The 18187-nt window shown below is 37.2% G+C and overlaps 1 protein-coding gene and 1 non-coding gene across 2 annotated transcripts; one reads left to right on the top strand and one right to left on the bottom strand.

Annotated features, from left to right (window-relative positions):
- The first annotated feature begins 13402 nt into the window (after positions 1-13402).
- Positions 13403-13473, top strand: TRNAG-CCC (transfer RNA glycine (anticodon CCC)). The gene has a single exon. It is a non-coding gene; the product is annotated as a tRNA-Gly (tRNA).
- Positions 13474-14327: 854 nt separating this feature from the next.
- Positions 14328-17069, bottom strand: LOC140833752 (autophagy-related protein 18a-like). Its single transcript, XM_073198120.1, has 4 exons — positions 16165-17069; positions 15296-15503; positions 14807-14933; positions 14328-14587 (listed from the first exon to the last, which is right to left on the bottom strand). Exons 1-4 carry the CDS (start codon positions 17056-17058, stop codon positions 14497-14499), a joined length of 1320 nt encoding a protein of 439 aa, XP_073054221.1. The 5' UTR covers positions 17059-17069; the 3' UTR covers positions 14328-14496.
- Between the last annotated feature and the right edge of the window lie 1118 nt (positions 17070-18187).

Below are 18187 nucleotides of genomic sequence, written 5' to 3'. Positions count from 1 at the left end.
CTGTTTAAGCCACAAAGAAAACGAGCCATGGTTGCTTCATTATCTTCCTCAATATTGGCCCTAATCATGACTACCTCCATCTCCTTATAGTAGTCCTCAACACTCCTTGACCCTTGCCTCAAGGTTTGAAGCCTCTTAAACATCTCCCTATAATAGTGATTAGGCACAAACCTTTTTCTCATCACGCTCTTCATCTCATCCCAAGACTCAATAGGCCTCTCATTACACCTCCTCCTAGTGGTCACTAATTGATCCCACCAAATGAGAGCATAATCTAAGAATTCAACCACCGCCAACCTCACCTTCTTTTGTTCGGAGTAGTGGTGACATTCAAAAACAAACTCTACCCTCTTTTCCCATTCTAGGTACGCCTCCGGGTCCGATTTCCCATGGAATGAAGGGATTTTCATCTTAATGCTACCCATGTGACCATCTTCCCTAGTCTCCTCATATCTACCCCGCATGGCTTCCCTTCTTCCTCTACCAAATCCTCTATCTCTTCCATTCCTACCCCAATTCTCATTTTGACTCTCATCGCCTCCTCCTAGATCATACTCCTCGTCATCTCTACCCAAATCCTTAGGCTTAGGTTTACCCCCACTAACACTAACCTCAAGTTTACCCAACCTCTCATGCAACGACTCCATTTGGGTCGTCATCGCCCTACTAAAATCCCCAAACAACGCATCCATTTGGGCCTTAGACACCCCCGAATTCGAACTATCTCCTACCTCCCTCTCCATTTAATTTCAAATTTGTACCTGCAAGAAAAGGTTAGTAAAAATAAAATAATCCTCACCCAAATGCTCACGGTCACTCCAAAGAAATTCTCTCGTTTTTTTTTTCCTCACAATTTTGTTTGCTCACAACAAATACTCACCGTTCACTCCAAAGAAAAGTCACTCGCACTCAAGTGTATCACTCGAATTTTGAAAGCTCTCTTGGAAGTGCTCAAGCTTTGTATTGCGGGTATATCAAACAATCAAGGTTCAAACTTGTGAACAAATGCGACCGACTCACTTGGACTGTGTAGACAAGAAATTCGAATATAGGGAAATTTTTTTTTTTTTTTACTGCGAGAGGCAATTGAATATGACTCTCTAAAGGGAATAGAACAATATATCAAAAAGAAATAATGGTGAATTTTCGGAATTTTTGTACTCTTTTTTTTTTTTGGCTTGAGTACTACTCGAAAATCCCAAAAAAAAATCACCAACAAATTTCGAGAATCACAGATTCACGAAAAAATTTACGAAGAACGATAGAACAAAACAGATCTGAAAATAACGAAGAAATAATACAGATCTGCAATTTAAAAACAAGATAACTAACTTGAATTCAATAAACCTAAAGCTCTGATACCAAATGATGTGAATCTTGACACGAATAAATAACAAACACGATTAAAAATAAATCGCACCCTCTATTCAATTACGATATTAAGATTCGTGTGTTTTTCCCGATCTTTTGAATCAAGTATTGTGTGATATTCACCTCTAAACTAGCAAGAGTTTAGCAACAAATAAACACGAGGATAAACAATCGAAAACTATACGAACCTTCGAAGAACTTTGCCTACGACAATCCGCACAAGCAACGATCGAAAAACGCCACAAAGTTAAAAACTTTGATAAGTTTGATTTTGATTTAACAAAGCTTGGCTTTGAAAAGTTGAGAGAAAATTCTCAAAGGGTTTGATAAACTCAAAATATTATGTGTATTGTGTGTAATTTTCGTCCCTAATACATTATAATAAAGGAAAGATATCAAAGATCTAGTCTCCCAAAATAATAAAACTCTAGAAAAGGTAATTTTTCTCGGCCAAAACTCTAGGACACGGACCCCGTGTGTGCCTCCGTGTCCGGGTCCGTGTACACTCGGGTAACAACTTCAGCTGGAACAAGGGACACGGACCCCGTGCTCACCTCCGTGTACGGGTCCGTGTAGACACGGTCTTCGCCTATGTAGTAGGGCACGGACCCCGTGCCTGGGTCCGTCTTCAGGTCCGTGTAGGCTTTGTAGTTGCTCATCTCAGGGTGTAAAGGACACGGACCCCGTGTGCAGGTCCGTGTGCTGGTCCGTGCAGACTCGGCCGATGAGAATAATGTTTGAATCATGTTCCTTTGGCCTTCCAACATACTCCCATGCATCACGACCCCTTCATCATTTTGCTCCTCGCACGTAAATCCATCTTCTTTGCTCATACTCCCGTGCAAGGCTACCACGATCGCATCATATTCTGGATATATGCAAATCCCCATAGACCCCGAAGATCAAGATAAGACAACTTTTACTTGTCCCTATGTACATTTGCTTATAAAAGAATGCTATTTGGTTTGTGTAATGCTCATGCTACTTTTCAACGTTGTATGATGTCGATTTTTCATGATATGGTTGAAAAGTATATTGAGGTCTTCATGGATGACTTTTCTGTTTTTGGTTCTTCCTTCTACTCTTGTTTGATTAATTTGTCAAAAGTGCTAAAGAGATGTGAAGAAACGAATCTTGTACTTAACTGGGAGAAATGTCATTTCATGGTAAAGGAAGGAATTGTCCTTGGTCACAAAATTTCTGAAAAAGGTATTGAAGTGGATAGAGCTAAGGTAGAGATCATAGAAAAGCTTCCTCCTCCCACTAATGTCAAAGGAATTCGTAGCTTTATTGGGCATGTAGGTTTTTATAGGCGATTTATCAAGGATTTCTCAAGTATTACTAAGCCTTTAACTAATTTGCTAATGAAAGATGTTCCTTTTGTTTTTTTTTAGGATTGTTTACAAGCTTTTCAGGCATTAAAGCAAAAGTTGACCACAACCCTGATCATTGTTGCACCAGATTGGCATCTACCGTTTGAACTCATGTGTGACGCAAGTGATATTGCTTTAGGGGCTGTTTTGGGGCAAAAGAGGGACAAATTCTTGCATGTAATCTACTATGCAAGCATGACACTTTCAGGAGCTCAATTGAACTACTCCACCACAGAAAAAGAGTTGCTGGCTGTTGTTTTTTCTTTGGACAAGTTTCGGCCATACCTTGTAGGGAGTAAAGTGATAGTCCACGGATCATTCAACTTTGAAGTATCTCTTAAACAAGAAGGATGCCAAGCCAAGATTGATAAGATGGATCCTTCTATTGGAAGAATTTGACATAGAGATCGTGGATCGCAAGGGGACTGAAAACCAAGTTGCTGATCATCTATCGAGATTGGAGAAGCCCGAGGAAGGTAAGTATGTAATTAGAGATGAATTCCCTGACGAGAAACTTTATGCCATCTCTAATTTACCATGGTATACTGATTTAGTCAATTATTTGTCATGCAAATTTATTCCTTCTCATCTTACATATCAGCAGAAAAAGAAGTTCTTTTCAGATTTAAAATATTATATTTGGGAAGATCCTCTTTTGTTTAGAATTTGTGCAGATGGCATTATTCGTAGGTGTATTCCAGCGGAAGAGGTAAGTTCTATACTTTCTCATTGTCATAGTGGTCCAATTGGAGGACATTTTCGGGCAAGTAAAACTGCTACAAAAATCCTTAAAGCTGGATTCTACTGGCCTGCAATGTTCAAGGATGCACACACTTATGTTTTGAATTGCAATGAATGCCAACGTGTTGGTAATATTTCAAGGAGACACGAAATGCAATTGAATAATATTTTAATCTTTGAATTGTTTGATGTGTGGGGAATTGATTTCATGGGGCCATTTCCAGATTCCTTAGGAAATAAATATATTTTGGTGGCTGTGGATTACGTATCCAAGTGGGTGGAAGCAAGTGCTTGTAGAACCAATGACTCTAAGGTTGTGATCCAATTTTTAAAGAAAAATATTTTTGCAAGATTTGGCACACCTAGAGCCATTATTAGCGATGGGGGAAAACACTTTTGTAATCATTATTTTGATTCTCTGTTAACTAAGTATGGGGTCACGTACAAGGTGGTAACACCTTGTCATCCTCAAACTAGTGGTCAAGTAGAAGTGTCAAATAGGGAGATTAAGAAAATTCTTGAGAAGACCGTTGGATCTTCGAGGAAAGAATGGGCTAGTAAATTAGATGATGCATTATGGGCATATAGAACAGCATTTAAAACCCCTATAGGAACTTCCCCTTTTCGTTTGGTCTCTGGAAAAGCTTGTCACCTTCCTGTTGAACTAGAGCATAGGGCATTATGGGCTACTAAATTTTGAACTTTGATGTGCAAGCTACAGGTTATCAGCGTCTTCTACAACTCAATGAGCTGGAGGAATTTCGTCTTGATGCATATGAGAATGCGAAAATCTACAAGGAAAAGACAAAGAAGTGGCATGATGCAAGGATTGTGCACAGAGAATTTGAGTCTGGACAAAAAGTTCTTCTTTATAACTCTCGTTTGAAACTCATGACAGGTAAACTTCGTTCCAAATGGTCCGGGCCTTTTACTGTTACTGAAGTTTTTCCCTTTGGTGTTGTAGAAATCCGTGGAGATTCTGGAAATCCCTTTAAAGTGAATGGACATCGACTGAAAATTTTTCATGAAGGAATTGTGGAGCAAGAGGAGCCGAGTACTCCTTTGCACGATCCAACCTAATCTATAAAAGGAATTGTCTAGCTATAGACAAGAAATTTAGCGCTTGCTGGGAGGCAACCCAGTGATTTATTTTATTTCGTTTTAAATTTTTTATTTTTTTTACTTTTTCATTCTATTAGTTAATTCTCTGTGATTTTGGTGTGTGTAGGGAATATTGGAATGCAGTAAGATGACTTAGACTCTGGAAAGGCTATACTGTTGAAATACAAGATTTCCAGCAGTGGGGAATTCTACCATCCGGCCCCATGTACCACTCCATGGAACTTAAAACACACTGTCAGGGAAGTGTTCTCTTACTATTCTACATCCAAATTCTATATTCTTTTTGAATGGCATGACACTGAGGGCAGTGTAAATCTAAAGTGTGTGGGGGGGGGGGGGGGTGATTTTATTTGTGTTTGTTTCACGACACCACACTTAACATGTGCTTCAATGTTTAATCCTCGAGCATGAAAATTTTTCTGGTTATTCTTTGAGAAACTGCACTTGTGATTACATGACACACTAATTGATTTTCTAAATCTTTGATCACCCAAGAAATTACATCATACCTAGAATTGATTGAGATGAGCTGTAGTTGTAGCAGAAGGATTTGAGCACAAACTAGATTTGTATCATGTTTTGAGACATCATCTATGCACTTTAGGTCATACTTATATGAATTAATCGTGAATTGGTAAAAGGCGAGCTCATGAAAAAAAATGAGAAAAAAAGATAAATAAAAGAAACATTCTAGAACTTGTCCGATTATCTTTCGAGGCGAAAATACGGAGGAGAATGACTTAGGGATGATTTAGGCGATCTTTGGACCGTTTGAGCCTTTCGAGCCTACCCAATGCATCATTCATATCCCTAGTATTCCCTTTTGAGCCTAATAAATCGAATGGAGTGTGTCAAAGACATATAATTAGCCCCCATTCGTATTCCTTCAAAATCCCACATCAACTACCCAATTTTAGCTCATACATTATTCCTCTACCTTAATTTTGAGAGAAATAAATTCTTTAGCGCTTTAAAATTTTCAATAACTCTCGTGTGCTGGTTGATAAGAAAAATTGGAGGAGTTTGAAAAAAATCATAAAGAATGAGAAAGGAGTTGATGAAAAGATATATATAATTATAAAAGAAAAGAAAGAGGATTGAACGGTGTATGATGTGGTGATTGAAAAACTTAAAAGGGAATGTTGTTGAAGATCGAAAAAAAATGGAGGAAGAGAAAAAAATATGGGGGAATATGAATGAGAGTAAAAGGAAGATGAAAAAAGCTGGAGGAATGATGAAATTCAATAAAGGAAGGAAGATAGGAGATGAAGGAATGCGCTGAAGGAATGATTGTTTATTTTCTCTCATTTTGAATATCCCTACCTTTATTGTATCCGTGAGTCGTGGCCTAACGTTATAAGCTTAAAAAGACCTATTAACCGGGTCATATTCCTCCAACATTTAGTGGATAAAGATATGAAAGATAAGCTTATGGAGAGTTTCTTTATATAAAAAAAAATCCAGAAAATATGAGCATTCCTTGAACTAAAACACCTTTGAGGAATATGAGTTTTGACTTCCACACTACACACGTCTCATTATCTTGATCTTTTCTAGTGAATGCTTGAGTTTTAAAGTTGCAACGAAAGTGAATTTTACGATTTTCGAAGTGTGATATTTTGATTGAGTGTGACGGAATTTGGTAGGTTGAAAAGTGTTGATTGTGTCATTCGTTGTGGTGAATCATTGAATATTCCTCGGTTATATTTTTATTCTCTAATTTGGTCGAGGACGAACAAAGGCTTAAGTGTGGGGGGGATGATAAGGCAAAATCTTACAAAGATTTTAGGGATTTGATTTAATAATATTTGCCCTTATCTAGACTTTTTATCCTAATTATGTGCTTAGTTTAATTAATAATGGTAGATTTGAATAAAAAGTGAAAAGTGTTTAAATTGAGAGATAATATAAATATACTAGATTTCAAAGGGAACAAAATATCAGAAGAAAGGAAATTAAATACTCTTATATTCTATTCCTTGATGATATTGAAATCTTGGAAAAATATATGTAAATCTGTATAAATATCTTATCTACACTTTCTTTTACAGAGATGAGCTTAAAAAGGAAAGGAAGGAGGAGGCCCATTAAGAAGAATAAAAGGGCAGAAGCGTACAGAAGAAAGGGGGCTGGCCTAACAGAAGCACAGAAGGAGACGGAATAGGAGAACAGCGCGGAAGAAGAAAAAAGGGGAGGAAGAAGGAAGGCAAAACCAGCGAGGAATTCCTCACACGCTACAAATTACAAAGAATCTCTTTCCATTCCTTCTTAGTCATGTTTTCTGCATTGAATTTAAACAATGAATTGCAATTTTATTTTAAGTTTATGGATTAGATTTTTATAGACTAAGGCCATGATAGGGCCGAGACATATTATTTTTTGATGTTTTGAGTTTGATTCAATTAGATTATTTATTTTATTCATTGATTGATGTCGTTTATCACGTGTTCTTTTAATCTGACCAATTAAATAGAATATTTGTTGGTTAATCTAAAACCGGAAGGCGATAGATTAATATTTGCTTCACACATCAATCAACACATGGTTAAATTGACTAGAAATAGTATTCGATTTCAGTGTGCGACTTTAGGGTGAAAAACTGGAATTTCACAGCGATCTAATGCGGTTGAATCTAATTAAATTCATTTAGGAATAATTGGACTGTTAGATTGAATTAGGTTTATTAATTCGAGGAATCGTTTAATGAATAATTTTGGGAATTTCGTCGTGAATTAAATAATTAATTTATTGAATTTAAATTTGACACGTGGATTATAAGTTTGTCTCGGTACCATTGTGCGCCTTAGTCGTCTTTAAATAGTTTGAATTTTAGTCTAATTTAATAATTTGGATTTTTTTTGCTTTAGTTAATTTATTTAAATTGTTTGATTTAGTTTTAATTAATTTATCTCCCCCCAATTGACTTTATTAGCCTAAATTAAGAAAAATAATTCATATTCTAGTAATTAAAACATCGATCTCTGTGGGTACGATACCTGGACTCATCTCCAAATACTATTACTTAACCTAGTCCGCTTGCTAGATTTATTCCCAACCGAAATCGTCGGTCAGACTGCCCGGGTGATCTGTCCTGGACTGCCCGGGGTTTGACAATGTGCACACACTCAACAAGATAATGTCAGTGGGGCGCCAGAAGGGTTTTCAGCGTAGCCACTTCGATGCTCAAGTTAGTACAAGGTTCACCAAGTAGAGAGAGAATTTATTGAATGCAGTAGATTGTCATGTCCTGTTTAAATGAGCAAACCTGTGTATTTATAGGGGAGAATATGACATCGATTATAGTGCATGGACATTGTTCCTGATTAGACAGCTGCTCATGCCCTGTATTCTGACAACTGCCTATGTCATGTCATCTGTTAATAGGCATGACGACCCATACTGTTGGGGTCTTGTCATGGGCACTAATTATCATGCTAATGATGCATGGTGATCCACACTGGTCGGGTGACCTGAACCCTGGCGAAATACCCTGGTAGGGCGAAAGTACCCTGGTCGGGCTGGAATGCCCTGGTCAGGCGAAAGTATCCTGGTCACCTTGGTCGGGAGAAAGTACTCTAGTCGGGCTGGAGTACCCTGGTCAGGCGAAAGTACCCTGGTCGGGCTGGAGTACCATGGTCACCTTGGTCAGGCGAAATTACCCTGGTCGGGCTGGAGTACCCTGTCTAAATTTTACTCGTGCTCTACTCTTTACATCATATTGGATTTTAACTTGTTTTAATTTTTCTCTTTCCGCTCAAGTCCAAGAATGACCCGAGCCCTTCCCAAGGTATCATCACTCCCTCCTTAAATAGTCGGGCTAGAGTCATACTCGCTGTCACGATCAATCATGTTTGGACTTCTACAGAAAGTTAGTCAATTTGTCTATAAAAGAATCGGGGGCTTCATGTCTTTCAGAGATGGGATGAGGTGACGGGGTCTCATGTTTCTTGGACTGTAAAATAGTGTGTCGAGGCTTCATATCTCCCGGACATAAGAATAAGATGCCGAGGCCTCATGTCTCCCGAACTTAAGTATAAGATGTCGGGACCTCATGTCTCCTGGACTTTACTGGATAACTCGGGTGCGGAGCCCCGAGCCAGGGAACAGATCCATGTACTTTAATGAATGGTCGAGGTGCAGAGCCCCAAGCTAGGGTACTGATCCCTGGACTTACAGAATAACCAGGGTACGGAACCCTGGCCGGGGAGCGGATCCCGGGACTTAGAATGGTCAAGGTGTGGTGCCCCGAGTCAGGGTACGGAGCCCTGGGCTTATTAATAATCAAGATACGGAGCCTTGGGCCGGGGAGCATGTTCCGAGACTTGGGAATAATCGAGGTGTGGTGCCCCGAGCCAGGGTACCGAGCCCTGGGCTTATTAATAACCAAGGTACGGAGCCTTGAGGCGGGGGAGAACGTCCCGGAACTTGAGAATGGTCGAGGTGTGGTGCCCCGAGCCAGGGTACGGAGCCTTGAGCTTATTAATAACCAAGGTACGGAGCCTTGGGCCAGGGAGCATGTCCCGGGACTTAGGAATAGTCGAGATGTGGTTCCCCGAGCCAGGGTACAGAGCCCTAGGCTTATATAATGGTCGAGGTGTGGAGCCCCGAGCTAGGGTACGGATCTCTGGACTTAGAGAATAACGGGGGCCTCATGTCTCCAGGATTTACAAGAATATGACGGGGCCTCATGTCTCCCAGACTTAATATATGGTGTCGGGGCCTCATATCTCCCGGACTTTAGATAAAGTGTCGGGGCCTCATACCTCATGGACTTAAAAGATTTTGCTTTTTCTGTTGTATTTGTTTTATTAAAAACCAAATCACTAACTTGGAAACACTGAATCCGAATTCATTTTTGGTATAGTGAAACTTCTCTGGTTGAGCTAAATTAGGTGACTAATATAGCTGTATGCTACTTAGTGCATAGCAAATGCTCTTCTACGCCAATCCGGGATAACTGACGAGCTTTGAGCCCATATGAATTCCACATATAACATCTGAGTGTCGGGCTGATCGGACTTATTTTTGAATAGAAACCATATCTAGATCTATAGATCTAATTTCCCACAGACGGCGCCAATGATGTCGCCCGGGTAGATTGGACGAGCTGGGGTGGGAAATCTACCCGAGCAGAGAAGTGTATTTTCCCTATAAAGATTTTAATATAATAGGATGAGTATTACATGGCCTGATGGGATGATCCCGAGTGATCGCCTGGTCTCTCGGGTGCTCTGTCTTGGTCTGCCCAGGTACTCTGGCCTGCTCTGCCCGGGTGCTCTGTCCTAGACTGTCCGGGTGCTCTTTCCTGGACTGTCCGGGTGCTCTGTCCTGGTCTGCCCGGGGTCAGACAATCTACACACACTCAACAAGATCATGTCAGTGGGCGTCGGAAGCCACTCCGACGCTCAAGTTAGTACAAGGTTCACCAAGTAGAGAGAGAATTTATTGAATGTAGTAAATTGCCATATCTTGTTTAAATGAGCAAACATGGGTATTTATAGGGGAGAATATGACCTCGATTATTGTGCATGGACATTGTTCCTGATTTGACAGCTGCCCGTGCTCTGTATTCTGACAACTGCCCATGTCATGTCATCTATTAATAGGCATGGTGTCCCATACTATTTGGATCTTGTAATGGGCCCTGATGATCATGCTAATGATGCATGGTGACCCATACTGGTTAGGTGACCTAAACCCTGGCGAAAGTACCTTGGTCGGGCGAAAATACCCTGGTTGGGTTGTAGTACCCTGGTTGGGCTGGAATACCCCTGGTCAGGCGAAAGTACCCTGGTCGGGCGAAAGTACTCTGGTCACCCTGGTCAGGAGAAAGTACCATGGTCGGGCTGGAGTATCCTGTCTAAATTTTACCTGTACTCTACTCTTTACAACATATTGGATTTTGACTTGTTTTAATTTTTCTCTTTCCGCTCGAGTCCAAGAATGATCCGAGCCCTTCAAGGGTATCATCAACAAACATTCTGCTAGTGTTAGAATATATAAATTTGATAAACAATTTTTTTAAAAACTGAAAATTACATAACACACATCATCGATCACTAATATATATAACAATCGGGGCAAAGGTGGTGTTTCCTACGGATCTCGAACATTAAATGTAATAGCCCAACCTTTTATCATGTTAATCCTTATGGTTTATTGTTGTTATGATCATGCTTTATGATTTACTGATATGGATTTTGTTGAATGGTTACTGGTTATGGATATGTTTCTGGAATGATTATTGTTTTGGTATTATGTTCATAGTTGGTGATGATTATGGAAATGAATGCTTATAATAGAAAGTTGATCTTGAGCCAAATAGGAAATTGAAGTGCAGAAACGGTATGAAAAATGTGGCAGTAGTTGTGGTTTTTAGCATAATGTATTGTATATTGATCCCATTGATGCGAGGCCATTTCCATTAGAAAGATAAGATATAAGGCTATAACTTTCATGTTTTGAGTTTTGTTCAAATCATTAGGGAAGACGAGCCAAAAGTGACCCGAAATGTGTCGTGTGTTTCGTTGTTCCTGCACTGACACATGTTGGGAGAATGGACATAACTTTTTACTCAGACCTCCAAATGACGTGAAACCAGTGGAAGATTTAAGAAAACACATAGGGCTACAACTTTCAAGATGACCACTTTTGCTAATTCGGAAGTTAGAAATGAGTTTTTCGGCAGAATATGGCGCGCATATGTTCCAGAACTCGCGCATATGCGCCGGATGGGCAGAACATGGCGCGCATATGCGCCCGGAAAGTCGCGCATATGCGCCCAACAATCTGTAAAAAAAATAAAAACACGTTTTTAGGCTCTAAAAGGTTTATATATTGCATTGGATATGGCTTATTCTTATTTCCAATTTCCTTTCTCTTCTCCTTGATCGATCAAACCCTTCCTCCCTCAAGTTTTCTTCCCTTCAATTCTTCACTCCAAATTTAAATATTATACTATATTTCTTAGTTGCTCCTACCTAATTCTTCAAACTTCAAGGTAAGAACTTACTATTCTTGGAGTTTATAAGGGTTTGGAGTATTAAGGGTTAAGTTGGGTTCATGATTCATTGGATTATTGGAGATGATTTATGATTATGGTTGTGATTATTGTTGTAGGATTCATTCAAGATCATCATAGCCATCATAGTGATTGTGGGTAGTAAGTAGAAACTTCTCCTTGAGCTCACATGATGAATATATGTATATAAGCCAAGTTTATTGATAATTAGCTCCTTTCATTGGTATATATTTGATCTATATATTGTTATATGTTTATTGTTCAAGGATTTTCATTGAATTCATTGATCAAGGAGCTAACACACCATTGTGCCTACCAAGTGTTTGTATAAATGCCTCAATAAGAGCTCCTATGATTAAAGCCAAGGAATGATAGTAATTCATGCATGTCATTGACCAATCACATGATTATGAGTATCTCTCACAGTTTTGATATATTTATATATCAAAGAGATACTATTAACAGGTCACAGGTCACAGACTATCATTTCCTTTCCTTTCACTCATGCCATGAGATACTATCCATATTGCCTTGATTATGTAATGTTCATTGAAGACAGTATCGCTCTACTTTCATTGCCAACGTTTTAAGCCAAAGTTATATATATGTAATTGCTATGTATAGCTTTCTACTTACTGAGTTTATTCTCATTCCATTTATGTCATGTGATGCAGGTGATAAAAAGAAGTGAAATTGATTGTTCGAGGCGGAAGAAGTCATATAGAATGCCATGGGAAAGACTTGTTATCATGTCACTTTTTATTTGGGATACAATGAACATGAGAAGTTTTAAAATATCATGTAGTTTGTTAAATGAATGAGGGGAAAAACAAGTTAGTATGTTGGCTTGTGGTGATGAGTTGAATGCTATTTTGTGAACGATCATGTATATTAGTATTGATAATGTTTATGATGTAAAGGATATATTGTTCTTTCCTTTTTAAATGTTAAGGCTTCCGCGTATGTTATTTATTTAATTTAAATGTCATGGGAGTGAGGGTTGTTTCATTAAACATCCTTATGTGAAGGTGGAGGGAAAGGAAGAAGAGGAAAGACGAGGCGTACAAGGATGTCGAACCCGAACAAATTTAAAGAGACTGTAAACGAAGTATTTGTATGTACGGATTGTACTTTAATGTCAAAGATAAATTCTTTCATTATCTTAGTTCCACGACCAATCGATTCGAGACGAATGTTAGTAAAATTTTAATGTTTGAATTCTGTTCGAATTAAGTATATTTAAGTCGAACTCGATTTGAAGCTCAAGTTTTTTTAAATTTTTCAGCTCGAGTTCGACTCAAAATATTCGAATATATTTATGAGCTATTCGAACTATTATATGGATATTAAAGTTCGAGAATGAAAATTTCAAAGCTCGAAATGTCCGAAAGCTCGAAATGTATATGTATTTAATATATAGTTAGTATTATACTAATAAAATATTATTATTCGCGAGCGGCTTATGAACTATCGACAAATAATTTGGGCTCGAGTTTGGCTTAAAAAAATTCGAACATTTTTCGAGTTCGGATTGAGTTTCGAACCAATTATTTATTAAATTTATTAAAAAATTTACGAATCAACTCGAATTGTTTAGTGCCCTATTCACATCCACACAAGAGACGGATGTCATTTATACCGTAGAAACTTTGGGTCTCAATCGAATCCAACTTTCGCAATAATTTTATATTAGAAAGCCGAATAAATGTGATTTTTGTCATATGCTATATTTTCCAAGAATTCGTATATTATGTTATTAACAATCAAATAAAAAGCGCATCTAGTGTAGTGGTATCATAGTACCCTCCCACGGTACTGACCGGGGTTCGATTCCCCGGATGCGCAATTGCTCATCATTTCTCACCTTTTTCGGTCTAAACATCGGTCAACTAATATTGAAAAATTTGTGCACAAAATTAAATTTTGAATATTTTTCAGTGTTTATAAAATAAATTTTAATATGAAATATAATGAGGTTAAAAGTATTTTTTTAAATTAATATTTGAGTTTTAATTTTCTTGAATTGTACATTTTGCTTCATTCATAAAATAATAGTGCAATGGAAAAGGTATTTTGGGTAAAAAATTTGGTACATCATGAGAGATCAATTAAGGTGTTTTTGCTTTACATATATATATACACAGTAATAATTATATGAATGCATTACATGCTTACACATTTTTTTTCTTTATATGAATAATTATTGTTTAATTTAAATTAATAATTAGATTATGGAAAATTTCAATTACCAATATCTATAAGTATTATATTATAATAAGTAAAATTATCCTGTTTTTTAAAAAATAGAAACAATGATGTGATTTGTTTGTGGGAGGTCAAGTATTAATTAAACGTTTTTAAAAATGAAAAAACAGTTTTCAATTTTTATTGTAATATTAATCATTTTACGTCATAAAAATAAAACTACCATATTCATAACAATATTTCTATATACATATAAACATATTCATTAAAAAAATACATAAAATCATTGACTCCTAAAAAAATGATTGAATTACACCATATAATCCATCCATACGCAAGTTATTATTATTATTATTATTATTATTATTATTATTATTGTTTTGGAAAAACAAAAATCTATAAAATGAATTTTTTTTTTTAAATATTGTTCCACCTATACCAACGAATGAATAATATGTGTTCTTCGTGGATCCGGTTAAAACACAAACAAGAAACACAGAAGTACAATTTTTTTTTTGTTCACAATTAATCAGTCGGTTTCACACAAGTTGGTTATATGCATACAGATATTTACAACATCACGATTCCATTGATTAGCAGAAAGGCAAGATGAGTAGAGGGGGACATAGAATATTATGCCCCGTAAAAGCAGAAGAACATACGCTAGAAGGCTTCTTCAGGCTTGAGGAAATTATGATACTCCAACTGTGCCATTTCCCCACCCGTTGCTGGGTCGAACTTGCATCGGTAAAAACTGCATAAAATTCACACAAATCAATAATTTTCCCAAAGAGAGTAATCCAAAAGAGAAAAACCGCACCACATGACAGTATAAATGCAGAACAATGGATTTCTTGGAGACATGTTTGTCACTGCTTGTGCATCATTGACTAGGGAACCATGACATTTAAAATAGCACTAAGAGATCTTCCTAATCATGGCAATCTTGTGTATTATAGAGTTTTCAACGAACCTTCCATCCAAGCCAAGAATTACGACTGTATTCTTTTGGTGACCAAATGCAGCAATGTGTTGAGATCCTTCAGGCAACCGAAACTGAGCCACTGACCATTCAGAACTGAAGTACTTGGGGAGCACTCCTGCCAAATGAAAGTCTCACTTAGGGTGGACCCAAAGGTAAACGAAAACAAATGTGGCTGTAAGTGTTCGCTTACAAACTTTTTTGGACGCCAATGACCCACTCTTAGGAAAGATGAGGTGCATGAAACATTATGACTATAATCTAACACCCACAAAATAGTAAAACCAAACGGAAACCAGAGTAAATAATTTGTGGAGCCACAAAGGCATCCATGGATAGAGTATAAATGCCAGAATACATCCAACAAAATCAATGATTTCACCAATTCAACTTGATTATAGGCCAGAAAAAAGTCGTCAACTTCTAAAATCCATACAGAGGGAAAAAACTATCTGTTCCACATTTGACCAAAAACTGTACCTTTGATGAAAGAGAGAGAAGAAATAGAAGTGTTAACAGCAGTATTTGAATCAGGGGGACTATTAGACCTCTCACTTCCAACATTTCCTGGATTAACCTTTAGGCTAAAAACATGAACAGTGTCCTTATCACTTGAGACAGCCAGCCACTGGGCAGTGGGTGAGAATGCCAGGCTATATATTTCCGCTCTGTCTGCACCCCTCCGTACCTGCATCATATTTTGTCAGCTATTTGTTCCATTCAGAAACAGTTATGCTTTCACACGCACCAGTGAGATAAATCAAAGACATACTAATGCAGAATCGAAACACAATTTGCCAGTGTTAAATTTTATTGGACCCTAAACCAAGCTCAAATTTATCAAAAACTGGAAATAAAAGTGGTAATAACAGTAAAAAAAGTATGGTAGTAGACAATGGGCAACAAAAGATAATACATCAGTTGAAAGTTCACTTAACTCATACAGCAAGTAATCTTTGAAGCTACCCTATGAACTAAAGGAGTTAGACCATGTTCCATTTCCTGAATAAAAGAACATGTTTGACTGTGACATTGGGTTGAGTATGTCAATTATTCCTTGAGTATGAAACAAGGTCTTCAAATAAGAATTGGAAGCAATTAAACATAATAAATTCTACTGATTCTATATGAAAAGAATTTCAGGTATTATATTACCAACAATACATCAATCGAGAAGAATTTCAGGTATTATGATACAATTTAGCAACAAAGCCCAACAAAATCTACTCCAAGTCTCCAATCCTCAACATATTCACCAGTTAAATCTTGCCGAACGAACGAAAACCTCAAAGATGGAGCATTCAATAATCACAGATAAAAATAGAAAGGAATTAAGACGAATAAGTTACCTCCTGCAATAAAGAACCATCATGAGTATTGAAAATTCGAACCAGGGTTCCTTTACTGCTTGCCGTGGCAAGAAAATTGCCATCCTGAGACAATGTAAAGCAGGCCATCCTCGAATCATGAGCAAGAATAAACTTAGTCCTCTTGGATGCGTAATGCTCCACCCTGACCTGTCCCTTCTGCAAACCCGGACAAACCAACACAAACGACCCAGCTATCTGCGACACCGCACACAAACCCTTGGGGTTCGCGATCGTTTCAATCTGATTCAACAGCTTCAAATCCGAAAAATTATAGACATATATCTTATGCTCCAGAACAACCACGATTCTATCCCTTCGTAATCGAACCCCACGAACCTCAGACCTAAAGGAAAGCTCCCCGATGCACCGGCTCTGATGATCGTCCCAGATCATGACCTTGTTCACCGGATACTGCGGCGCATCGCCGCCACCAACTAAAGCGAGGATATTGCAGCGGAAGAGCATCTCCACAGCGCCAATGCCACCGTTGCAGTCGAAATCACGGCGGAAGATCTCGCGGAAGGGGTCACAGTTGTAGATTCTAAAGCCTCCGTCGGTTCCTGTGGAGAAGCAACCGTAATCCTGATTGAAGGACACGTGCAGAAGCTTCGCCGCGCGATCGATCGCAGCAGGGTTTGGTGCAGCGGAATCAGCGCCCGAAGATCTCCCGGAGTAATCATCATCGGGCGGGTCGTGTTGAGGCCATGGCTGCTGCTGCTGCTCCAGGTACGGATGGAGCATGAGATTCGGGTCCGGGTCAGAATCCGGGTGAGAGGGAAAGCTGCAGAGAGTAGCCATGGAGAAGAAAAGAATAAGGAACACACGTGAAATTATATCAAGGACAACTGCTCTCGCGCTCGTAATCCCCTGCATTTGCGATTTGATTTTCCTTACAAATAGGTGACACGTAAGTCGAAAAAATGACTCATATTGAGTTCGATTTTAAAAATTAATCCACGGAGAGATAATTGTACAAGTCCATTATATTACGTAACTCACATCGACTCTTCAAATCGACATGAGGCGTTTTAACATATCCTCGAGTCTAAAAATAAATAACCGGAGCGTAAAGATATTAATAAATAGTCCAATTATGGACAATCCAATACATAACAATGGACATGAGTTCTGATATCATGTTAAGATCGAAACTTTGATCTAATTCAATCTCAAAAGTTAATTCAAATAGGAAGATTGTGCAAGTCCATATATGCAACTCACAAAATCTCTATCCAAACTATGTAAGATATTTAACAATATATTGTTTTAATGTTAGCGTTAAGTCCAAAAATAAACTAAATAAAAAATAACATAATGAATTGAAATTTGATAATATAAAAATTATAATAAAAGAAATACAAAATAAAAAAAATATTCATTATGTTAAGATAAAAGTTAACAAGAATATATATATTTATACAATATTATTAAATTTGACATATTTAAAATAACTAATTTTAATGCCACGTATTTTTATAAACCAAAATTCTTTTTTCCAAAATTACTAAAACATTATATTTTTATTTTTAAAAAATTAAAAAAATATGTTGTAGTAAATATGTATCTAATCTAAAACAATCTTGTCCAAATAAATTATTTTTTTATATTTATCCAAATTCATATCACCATCTAATAAAAAAATAGTTATTAATAAATATTTTTAAATTTTCTAATTTTAATATAATCTAATTTTTTTATACAAATAATGTAAAACCAAAAAATTAATATTTATGGCATCACATGCATCTAGCATATACTAAGCCACACATCAAATAAATTTAATGTACTTTTTTAAAAATAATTATTTTTGTAATTTTAACCTTTTGACAATCAATGAGTATTTCAAAATTTAAACTTACCATATATTAATTTCGAATAAAATAAAATAATAATGTGAACATATATTTGCTTATGTTTAACATTGCCTAAGTAAATTCACTAGATCACACACACACACACACACACAGATATATATATATATATATATATATATATATATATA

This window comes from Primulina eburnea, chromosome 6 (assembly GCF_022965805.1).
Source record: "Primulina eburnea isolate SZY01 chromosome 6, ASM2296580v1, whole genome shotgun sequence".
In the NCBI taxonomy this organism is placed as follows: domain Eukaryota; kingdom Viridiplantae; phylum Streptophyta; class Magnoliopsida; order Lamiales; family Gesneriaceae; genus Primulina; species Primulina eburnea.
Note: the sequence above shows the minus strand (reverse complement) of the source record. Positions and strands in the feature narration are given on the sequence as shown.

What these genes read in the sequence shown, in the direction of transcription:
- LOC140833752 (XM_073198120.1), bottom strand. Translation starts at nt 17,058, where the DNA reads ATGCAGGGGATTACGAGCGCGAGAGCAGTTGTCCTTGATATAATTTCA. An exon ending in ATGGTTCTTTATTGCAGGAG is followed by an intron (nt 15,504 to 16,164) that starts GTAACTTATTCG and finishes AATATGATGCAG; the next exon opens with GTACGGAGGGGTGCAGACAG. An exon ending in TTCTCTCTCTTTCATCAAAG is followed by an intron (nt 14,934 to 15,295) that starts GTACAGTTTTTG and finishes TTCATTTGGCAG; the next exon opens with GAGTGCTCCCCAAGTACTTC.